General features: G+C 38.6%; 1 protein-coding gene across 1 annotated transcript; it reads left to right on the top strand.

Annotated features, from left to right (window-relative positions):
* The first annotated feature begins 1,266 nt into the window (after positions 1–1,266).
* Positions 1,267–10,086, top strand: LOC111260989 (uncharacterized). Its single transcript, XM_022834127.2, has 5 exons — positions 1,267–1,417; positions 2,798–3,092; positions 6,246–6,397; positions 6,875–7,078; positions 7,656–10,086. The coding sequence occupies exons 1-5, from the start codon at positions 1,400–1,402 to the stop codon at positions 7,854–7,856; spliced, it is 870 nt and encodes a 289-aa protein (XP_022689862.1). The 5' UTR covers positions 1,267–1,399; the 3' UTR covers positions 7,857–10,086.
* The last annotated feature ends 678 nt before the right edge of the window (positions 10,087–10,764 follow it).

Below are 10,764 nucleotides of genomic sequence, written 5' to 3'. Positions count from 1 at the left end.
TATAAATATCTATATGTATATGTATATATCCTAACTTCTTAATAATGCTTTTTTTTTTTCTTTTACTCAATGTCCTTTATGGCATGCAGTCGTTTAATGCGAGTGTGGCTCCCTCTGCCCGAGATAACTGTTATCACACCGCTGAATTCTAGTATTAAATATTGTGAGTTAATTATATACCGCGTGTAAGTAGCATATAAAAATAATTAATGTTTCGGTCTTCCAGTCGTAAGCTGATGCTTTGGAATTTCATCTTTGTTGTCTACAGACACGCTTTTTTTTTCTTGAAGTTTCTAGGACTAGTAAATATAAATCTCGATTGTACTGTTACTCTGCAGGTGAAGATCCGGACTGGATAAAGTGCAATGTTCATTGTCTGAAATATTGTATCGTTCATTCATTCAACACCAAACAGGTTCTGAGCGCGATCGAACTGAATAATTTAGCCCATATAACCTAAACCTGCCATACGGAATCTTTAGGAGAAGTTCTGTATAACCATGATTACCTCTAGTTGTTTGATCTACAGAATGTTCCAGTATTATCAGTGTGATGAACTCGACGAAAAAAAGGTGACGCGTTCCACTATCAAGAGCAACTGGGCTTTTCAAAAAGTTATTCAATTAACATTCATAAACGGTAAATTGCAAGTGGTATCAGCTCTATCTTGTGTTATAGTTTATTATTTAGAATCGTAATTAAGTTACCTAGAAAAGTAATGTATACGAATCTCTTCACCTTCACCTTCACCTTCAGCTGATTATATCTATCACTATAACAGCTCCTGAATTCATCTAGTTGATTCTTTTTAAAAAATGGCTAGGACGCACCGAATCACCCGCGCAACGATCCTACATGCTTTCTAGCCAGCTACGCAAATGAACGATTAGAGTCGCTAATAAACTTCGACCGTTTTAAAGTTGTCTGTAACGGATCAAACGACCACTTTTTCATGGGTGGATACATAATCATGACTAGTAACCGTTTTGGAACTTTACAAAGCACGATCGGAATAACTGCCTCTAATTTTTCAGCTCATCCGTGGCTCTGCGGTGTCCTTATGCACATCTACTTTCGGAGACGATTGGAGTTGCCACCGTAGTGGAAAGGGAAGGCGCCGAAATCTTTGATTCTTTCAGAGACGCTGGGTCCGCGCCGCCCACTTCCAGAGCCCGTGAGGACGCTGCGATCTGTCTGAGTCCTTTCCTTTCCGACTTTGGACGGAGAGGAGAAAGCGGGTTCCGTAAAAATCAAATAAGAACCCTATTTGCGGCTAGAGTGACAGAGTAGCTTCATCCTCGACCGACTTCGAAACGCCAAAGGTTTCGACCGTAACTCTACTCTGTGTCGTGTGGATGCTGGTATCTGCGGAAAGCGGCTATACAATCAATTCGGAACAATGGCGAAGGCAAATAAGGTGAGTGTCGCCTGTCAACTCCTTCAGCCTCCCCTCGGCTACTACTAGAAATCTATCCAAAAAAGAAGTTAGTTAGTGAGAAATGCCCTTCCCTAAAAATTTAGTCATTCCTATGATTGCCTGTGCCCAAATGTGGACAAGTATCATCACAGAACTGCCATAGTGAATACACGACGAGTTAGCAGGGCGAGTGTTAGCTGCAAGGAAAACACACCGGACATGAATAAGCCTACCGTGTATCAATTAAGACGGAAATATATATCGATCTCAGTGAGGCTCATGAGCGCTACGGCTGGAATTTCAGTCGAACTTCCCTACATTTCCTAGACCACAGTGAAGATGGGGTCAGTTTTTTTTATGTCAACTCTCGATCAAATTCGACTAAGTAGACAAACGTCTAGTGAATCATAGAATCACTGTGTTTTGTTCGGTCAGTTACAGTTGTAGTGTCACTTTTAGGTATTAACTTGAGTAAATAGGTCAATAAGTTCGAAAAAGCAACGATGTCTATACTGACTTCCATTTTCCTTCGGAGGTTGAACTCAGCTACACACATCTCCCATCCCAGTTTCCTATGAATTAAGCAGAAACTGGTATCGAATGAAATAAGTGAGCAGAAAAAGGCTACGCAGGCCAATGTGCAAAGATGAAACGTTGCAATGAAATTTGCACCCATTTGATAAAAGGCCATTTATATATACTTATTTCAGCTTTTGCTAGAAGCTAATATAACCGTAATCACTGTACAGCCGCTGCTATTTATTATAAGGGATGCTATTCTGATCTGTTGGGCGCATCTCCCTAATGGACCAAGTAGCTGGAAATTGAAAACATTTTAGTAAAAATCTTAAAAAAAAAAAAAGTATATGCAGAATCTAAGCCACACACTTTGTGTAGCCGCATGTGCACCTATCGCTCTGAAATTATCATTGTATTACGAGCAGTTTCCACCGAATCTCTGCCAAAATTTACGATTATAAAAATCCAGACAGAATGCGCCAATCTGGACACGGAAATGGTAGTTTTTAGCTCCATAATCTTCAATTATCGGTAACATGGTTCAGTTAATTTGTCATTGTGTGAAGTAATATCATTTTTGAGTATCTCATCGCATTTCAGTGGGGCGTGTTTCGTTGTTCTTTAATTTTAATCTTTATCGATAGCGCAACTGTGTGCTATAAGAATAGCGTTATATGAATAATCGGCTTAATATATAAATATGTTTTATCGCCTTTAAAGTGAACATCTTAGAACGCATTTTATGTTTTTACAAAAACACTGACAGAATCAAAACTTTGGAAAGAGTAGTTTTTCTCAGGCGCAAATGTCGTGTACACCTCATTAATGGCATACATTTTTTTACATTATCTCTATTACTAGTTACAATTAGGTTTCGTTGTATACGTTGCCGCCCTATCAGCGAGTCAAGCGGCTCCTCCGTCGCGGTTACATTGGACTGTTCCACCAGTGCACGCAGCTCCAGCGTTTGAAGATAATTTATTTTCTCCAACAGTTGGCAGGTCAATGCGTGAAAACGACGCCTATCTCGAAGGTAACTCAGTCCAAAATAACGGCCCATTCAATGAGGGGGCCTACTCATTCTCTTACGACGTTCAGGCCGAAGATGGAGGACATTCGCGTCAGGAGACTAGAGATGCCAACGGTACAATTACAGGTGAACGTTAATTTGATGTGGTTTTATTTTAACTCTTATCGATAAGCTCATCTCTACTTAGTTAAGTGCGCGATTGCTTACGGAAATGACAAAACACAAATAAAATTACTAAAATCATCCCAGATGAATATCTAGCATTTTGGACGTTGAGGCTCATTGCTAGGTCAACAGGTACGTGGGGTTCATAGAGCGGCTGGTCATTCGTTGTGTAGTACTATTTATTTACCTGCTTGTACATGGTTGTTGAACATTGCATTTCATAGGGACTTCTGGGAAGGCTAGCGATTGTACTGCCTTTTCCGCCCGGGTACATGTAAAAAAAGGTTACCGGCCTTTGTTCCTCGTGAGCAGTAAGAACTTCCACATGTGTTATCACCATATGTATAGTGAATCATTCACAAATAGGGCTCACAAAAAAACTGTTGGACATGTCGTCTAGACCATGTCGGTTTTTAACACTTTCTAATGCTAATGGAAACTCGCAGTAGCTGAGTTGTCATTGTATAAACTACGTACGAGATGACATCATGTTTAACATGAAAAAATTACAGTCTTGAAGAAAGCCAAATTGTCAAAAACAAACAAATCCACACCTAAACAATCCGTTTTTCTTCAGCCGCAAGATCTGCGGTAACAGATTTTTTGTTATTAAGACATTTGTATTATTAGAAGAAACACATAAATTTCGAAACGCCGAAATCTCTAAGGGAATGAACGCGCCAAAAAGCACTTTTTTATATAGGTATCTCAATATGGCGTAGCTAGGTGATTCACAGTAGTATAATTGTACGCTTTTTGTTAAACACCATGTATGTGTGTAGTCGTACGGACCTTCGCTTGTAAAGATCTTTATGTTACTGTCATTTTGAATTTTTAATTACTTGAGAAATATACCAATACTTAGATTTGAACGTATATTCACGTTTGTTTAGCCGCAAACTGATCAGACATCAGTATGCTTTTAACATATTTAACTCTAGTGAAGTACTAATAACAGGAATTATATTCGTATTATTATTATATATTTATTTTTTTTCACAAATTCACGAAAATACCGTGCGTGTATTTAAAACAGTTGAATCTTAATGCCCTGGCTATCTCAGTTTGCAGCTGTTATTATCATAGGCTGGCGATCATTATCTGCACTATCATTAAATACATTAAAAAAAAATTGTAAAAATTATAATATAATTTCTAATTATACTCAATTCGTTGTTGGATTGTTTCGTTTCGAATTGCTTTGGTTTACCGCTGTTAAGCGAACGTCGCTGCCAACGTGAGAATGCTCCATTGTGATGTCGTTTACGACCATGCCTTCCTGACATTTTACATTGATTACCTTTCATTTTGTTTTTTTTTTTGTTTTTGAAGAATCGTGTGTAATCATAGTAAACGAAAGCTTCCAAGGCAACTCTAAAAAATATTTTGTTGGCGTTAAAGGCAGACAATAAATATTCTGCAACTTGTTGGTATATTGTATCGCTTACTTAACCGGATCGAAACGCAAACTTTCGAAGTACGCCAGGAAAAAACAAAATAATTACATTTACAAAAAAAACAAACTTTTTACAGACAGCGATATGATCGCGTCCAGTTTGCCTGCAACATCAAATTTCTTGTATACATCGATCTCGTCTTTCGTCTTTTTTTCTGGTTACAAAATTATTGGCATCTGGACAGCGGAGAGTGAGATCTGGATGCTAGCTTGACGAACCTAAAGTGATTGGTAGAATATTACTATATCCATCATATCATCAACATATTATACCATCGTAAAAACCATAAAGTTAATGAGCGAATAGCCATTCTTTACGTGGAAACAACTATTTAACTTAAACGGAAAAGCCCCACACGGATGAACGATACTTCTATGCCAGAAGCATGGATTTCGTTTCTGGCTTCAAAAGCGCTGAAAGTGTCTCAGGATCACAGAATGAGGCGAAAAAGCACGCCGAATGCCAATTCGTTAGCCCTAAATTTCACTCACTGAAAATTTGACGGTAGTGAATACGAAAGATATCCAAAGTGATAGCGTCGGCCGATTATAATCAGATTTACAAGCAGTAGCAAACACAGTACTGAAACACGGGCTTGACATAAACATATAAAATGTTCTCCTCTCTCTCTCTCTCTCTCTCTCTCTCTCTCTCTCTCTCTCTCTCTCTCTCTCTCTCTCTCTCTCTCTTCTCCCTCTCTCCCTCTCTCTCTCTTTCTCCCTCTCTCTCTCTCTCTCGTTCTATAATTACGGTAAATAACGTAGACGAGCGTAGCGATATTAATAACAGGGTAGTGATCGTGACAATTCAGTGCTGAATATGTGTTTCTTATTCGTAAGTCGGCTTGACGAATAATTATTCCAATACATAAACAGAGTAGAAACACAGAGAATTACTACTGACCTTTTCTGATTGGACCTTCGTTGAGCCAAAGATGCGGCCATTATCATATTGAGCCAAAAATGTGACGTTAACCCGCCTATTCTCAGTAGTTCGCCCCGTTAGAAGGACCATTTCCCTCAGGTTACTATATTAGAAAGATCGCCAGGCGAAAGATATCGAAACCTATAGATCATTTTGCAAGTAGGAGAATCGGTCTATATGCAAGGATGGTACTGACCAATTCTGTGCCACGTTTAGCATGTTTACTCCGGTTGATAGACAGATGCACAGACCAGCATGTCCAGGGGACCTTGTACACATCGCAACGCTTTTCGCAAAAAGACCTTCTCGACGATCCTAATCTCCCGCTGGTTTTAGCTTTGATATGCGTACGTACATGCTCATTCTACATGCGGATAGCACATGCGCTTGCTGATTGGCCTTAGCCGAATAGCCTGCTGCACTAGGCGTATATACAGATTTGGGAACGCATGGAATATATTCATAAACTGTCATTTTTTGTATAGTTGTAATGCTTTCGTAGTAGAGTATATGTGCTATGTGTGATGCGGCTCAGAAAAACAGCCTATTACCGGATTAGTAATACCGGCATAGGAAGCTCTAAGCACCGCCTGTCAAAACGGTCGTTTTCGATACGAAAAGTAGTGATTGCATACAATTTCCAATTACTCGTAATTGCTCGTTGAATGTATGGACGCTTACCACTCGTCGCAACCTCTACTTTGAGCCTTAAATCACTACATACTTTTTGCAGGTAGCTACACAATTGCCTTAGCTGACGGCCGTCGACGAACTGTGGAATATATTGCTGATGCGGACGGTTTCCGCGCCCGGATCAACACGAATGAACCTGGAACAGGAGATGACGCGCCTGCCGACGTGCAATGGAATTCATCAGCAGAACCGGTATGACCTTACTTCAAATAGTTAAAATAAGGCGAGTTATGTGATTAACTGCCTCGGTCCAGCAGAAAAAGACCAGGCAAAAACTACCATCTATTTTGTAATTCTTACAATTAGACAATTAACGGACGGCCCAGTAGAGTTTGTGTACGCCCAGCAACCAGATATTCAAGATAACATTTTCAGACAGCACGTTAGCATGCGCCGTAGTCCTCGCACTTCACTGTACACGAGTACTAATTCGTGCTTATTAAAAGCCTTAATTTCAGTAATAGATGTAGCTGTGATACCCTTATTCCAGTGTCAATCATTCTCATGTTGGTGGAGATTTTTGCCTTTAAGACAAAACGCATACGTCTAAATGTAACAATCCTTGCAAGCTGATATCAAATGCAATAAAGTATTAAAAAAAAAATCTAAAGGTGAGGCGTGCTTGTTGGAAAAAATCAAATAGCTTAAACACCGTTTGTCATTGTTTAGACTACTCCTGTTGCACGACCACCTGACGCTCAACCCGGCGCTATCGGCGAACAACAGCCCCCGTCTGATCAAAAAAAGCCGTTCATTGAGGACACCAGGCCGCCAACTCATATCACGTCGCGCCTGCCCACAGCTCAACAACCTGTCGAAACTGTTGCGTTAATTCCCATTGCAACATCCCCCGGTGATCCGGATGAGCCTCGTGTAAGTGCTTTACACTATAATCTGACAAGGGAGGCACTGCAAACGTTTTTCACTTGAAAGCGTATCATGCTTTAGACGAACGGTAATGTATGCCGATGATTGCTTTCTCGTTTGACAGCCCTGTCGTTCAAAGAAGCAAATATATGCCTACATACGATGAATCTATATGCTTGAGACGATCGTTTAATGTGTCTACTATGTCAGTTGTCTTCTGCGCATAATATTTCATTATTTAATTATATGGCAGTGTTAGCTTCCACTGCAATGTTAGTCACATCTGAACACATAGAAAACATAGTGAACACCTAATAAATGAGACGGAACATTTATTAATTTGATTTTACTAATACTTGTACACAGGATTTTTTACATTTTAACCAGAACATATTCAATGAATCCATGTTTTGGTGAATTTTGACCACTACATTTATTCTACATGTATTAATTTATTTACACGACAATACTATTGATGCATACAATGATAGTCGCTTAACGTTCGATTAACGTTCTTTTTAGGTCAAATACCATTTTCAAACGTATTCCTGAACTTAAGTAATAACGCAGCATTGAATTGCAGTCACCTCATCATCCGCCTCGCGATTTCCTTCCCCCGAACCCCCCCAGCACGACCCAGCGCGCGCCTGCGCAGCCCATCAACATTGTTTGGGCCCAACCTATCGCCTTCGCCTCAGCCCCCTGGCAACCGTATTTCAGCACTTACCCGTCCGGCATCGTTCAAATACGGGCCCCTTATTCGATTATTAAGAAGAAGAAGTAGGTTCTTGGTGGGGATCATTCAAAGATACTTTTTTTTCACAAAAGTGTAGAACCGGGCATTTAATTGGCGATGCTGGCTCGCCTCAAGGGATTCAAATAGACCCTCTTGTGGACTGTTCATGTGCCTGGGCATTTTTAATGAAAACAAAAGAAATGTACAACAAAAAAAAAAATAGCACGTAGCAGTACAATATTAGTGAATGCTCATGTGAAATTTCCTGATTGTATATACGAGCTACAGAACTGCTGCTTCTTTTCTGAAGACATTAACAGCGAAAAAAAAAGCGTGAATGCGTGAGAGAGAAAAGGTTTGCGTGGCACACTTGGGACGCCGGAAAAAACTTCATTTGATATAATTATCCATACTGTTGAAGAAGCCCTTTTCTTTCGAAATACTACACATCTGTACATTTTCTCTGTAAAAAAATGGATCCCCAACAATAAACCTAGTTTTAAATCCGTGTTTTCGGTGAAAGATAACAGATGCGCGGGATAAATTCAAACAACTCTGTTTGCCAGTTTTAAAAAAAGTCTCTATGCAGAATAAATATGGCTGTCAAGGACGAATGCAAAGAGACCGAATTCAGGAGAATTATTACACTCACTCACGAAGTTACGGATACTGTGTGCAGAATTGTTCTTCATTTTTTATCCAGCGATGAAAAAAAAAATCTGCAACTGTAGGAATGCGTTATAATGCGCCTTTTCCCGGTTCAACTCCGGAGTAACCGTTCCTAACTCCTTAAAGCTAAAAACCGCTTACTTGAGTCTGCTCGAACTAACTTTCTCCTATAAGAGCAAATTATTAAAAAAAAATTGCAGTTACTCTTATGACAGTTTGTGTTTCCGTCAAAAGGATAAAAAATAGTTACTATATTCCGCTATTCGCCAATTGTAGATTATGATAAAATAGAGAATCTTTCTTGCGCTCAAAATCCCTGTAATGAACCCGATTTTTTAGCACTTCCTTCTCCACTTTTCTTGAAAACACTTATTGGTTGGTGCATTCAAATTAGGCAAAACTTTGATGGGCGTATACACATACGTTCCTTTGCTGCTCCTAGTACCAGACCCTAAAAGCCAGTACTTTCTAGCGTAAAACAACAAACTCGTTATGGCAAACAATGGTGGGTCGTTTTAGATATCTGAGCAAAGATCAACTACTATCAAAGGTTTTTGCAATTGACCAATCTTCACTAAAAAAGCTTTTTTTTTCTTTGATCCAAACCAACGACCCGCGTTACGGTCACTTCTCATAGGGCCTCTGAGACATTCAAGAAAGATCTTTATTAAGAGCCATTTAAGATAGGAGAATACCAATTTCTAATATGGACGTTCAGGTAAATTTTAATAATTAGTCTTTTTGACATTTTCTACGTTTTTCACAACCTTTTGCATTTTTTGGAACCTTTGTCCTGCTATCAGCCTAATATTTTAAGCCGTTGAATTTTTTTTTGTATTCAACTTATTTGGATGATTAACCAATTAGTTCAGCGCGTTTACACCTGCCAATATCGCTTGACGCACGATTGATATTGAATTACTAGCGGATTGAAGAACAATTATATTAAAAACAATTCAGTTAGTGGTCGAAGTCCCGAATCGAAAATGTAACTGCGATGGATAGCTATAACCAATGTGACCATCGGAGATAACACTTCCCGAAAAAAACTCGTTTAAATCTCTGCTTTTGTTTAGATGCGGTTATAGAAATAAAGGATAACTAACGATAATTTAGACCCTATATACGTGATTGAATCATTCCTGCAAAAATTCAAGTATATGTAAGTCTTATGTAGTGCTGCTAAATATACTCTATAACAGAAGAATGGGCAAGATATTAAAAATAAACTAAAAAAATATACATTGTTTATTATGTAAATATGCAGAGTGTATCAAAATTATATTATGTTCCACAAATTTGTGTCTTTGTTTTAAATTCTGTATTCAAGCTACACGCACCTGAGGAACGAATCTCTCTGATAAAACGGTCGACTATGATAAAAAGAAAAGACCAACACTCAAATCAATTCGGTGAAAAGAGTTTTCAATCAAAGTGGAACAAAAACATTGTCGTATTGACTTATCTGAGAAAACAAAAATGGCATTTTTGACATAGCAGACAGAACGAATATAAGCTCACACCTTTGAAAAACTTTGTTTGCTATTAAGAAAAATATGTGTACAATTTTAATAAACTCGAACCTGATTTTCTCTAACCAAAAAAATCACTTTCGCTTGTTATTGTATTCTCTATTGATTAAAATCGAAGAAAAGAAAGATGGCCATCGTCATTGCTTAAATACTTCCTCAGCATGTTTATATATTTACATAAAACAATATTTTTCACCTGTACTGTGATGGGCGTGCTTGCAATTTGCACTCATCCATAGTCATAAAAACAGTTCTGTATAAATATCATTGATCTCAATATTGATCTCGTTTTTTCTCTCTAAACCTAAGATGAAGAGCTATTTCCAAGCAGCTACTAAGCACAGCACCTGTTACCACTATATGTGACCTGTAAATTACAACCACCACCGATTCCTCCTAACGATCTCAAAAGCTCGAAACTCCTCACGCGATCAATGATACACTCGAAAGTATTCGCTAACCCCGTTTTTCAAGGGGCAATCGTAAGCTATCAACAATCTTTCATATAATAGTATGACAATGCTAAATTTATTATTTCGAAGTACCATTTGGACTGCCTTTAATTACTAGTGTGCATATCCTAAGGCAGGTTTCTTGCAAGTATCAGGCCATAAAATTGACGCAACCACCTTAACTACTCTGATTATCATTTTCTTTCGTTTGTGCGGTGTTTATATACAAAGATGCGCCGACTTAAACTGTAATCAGCCGCAAACCACAATTTAAACTCATATCCCTTTTTCTCTACTCATATA

Source organism: Varroa jacobsoni, unplaced genomic scaffold (genome assembly GCF_002532875.2).
Source record: "Varroa jacobsoni isolate VJ856 unplaced genomic scaffold, vjacob_1.0 scaffold_502, whole genome shotgun sequence".
Taxonomy (NCBI): domain Eukaryota; kingdom Metazoa; phylum Arthropoda; class Arachnida; order Mesostigmata; family Varroidae; genus Varroa; species Varroa jacobsoni.
This window is presented reverse-complemented; position numbering and strand designations above follow the sequence as displayed.

Coding starts and splice junctions, on each gene's coding strand:
- LOC111260989 (XM_022834127.2), top strand. Junction 6,398..6,874: donor GGAATTCATCAGCAGAACCG/GTATGACCTTAC, acceptor GTCATTGTTTAG/ACTACTCCTGTTGCACGACC. Junction 7,079..7,655: donor GTGATCCGGATGAGCCTCGT/GTAAGTGCTTTA, acceptor ATTGAATTGCAG/TCACCTCATCATCCGCCTCG.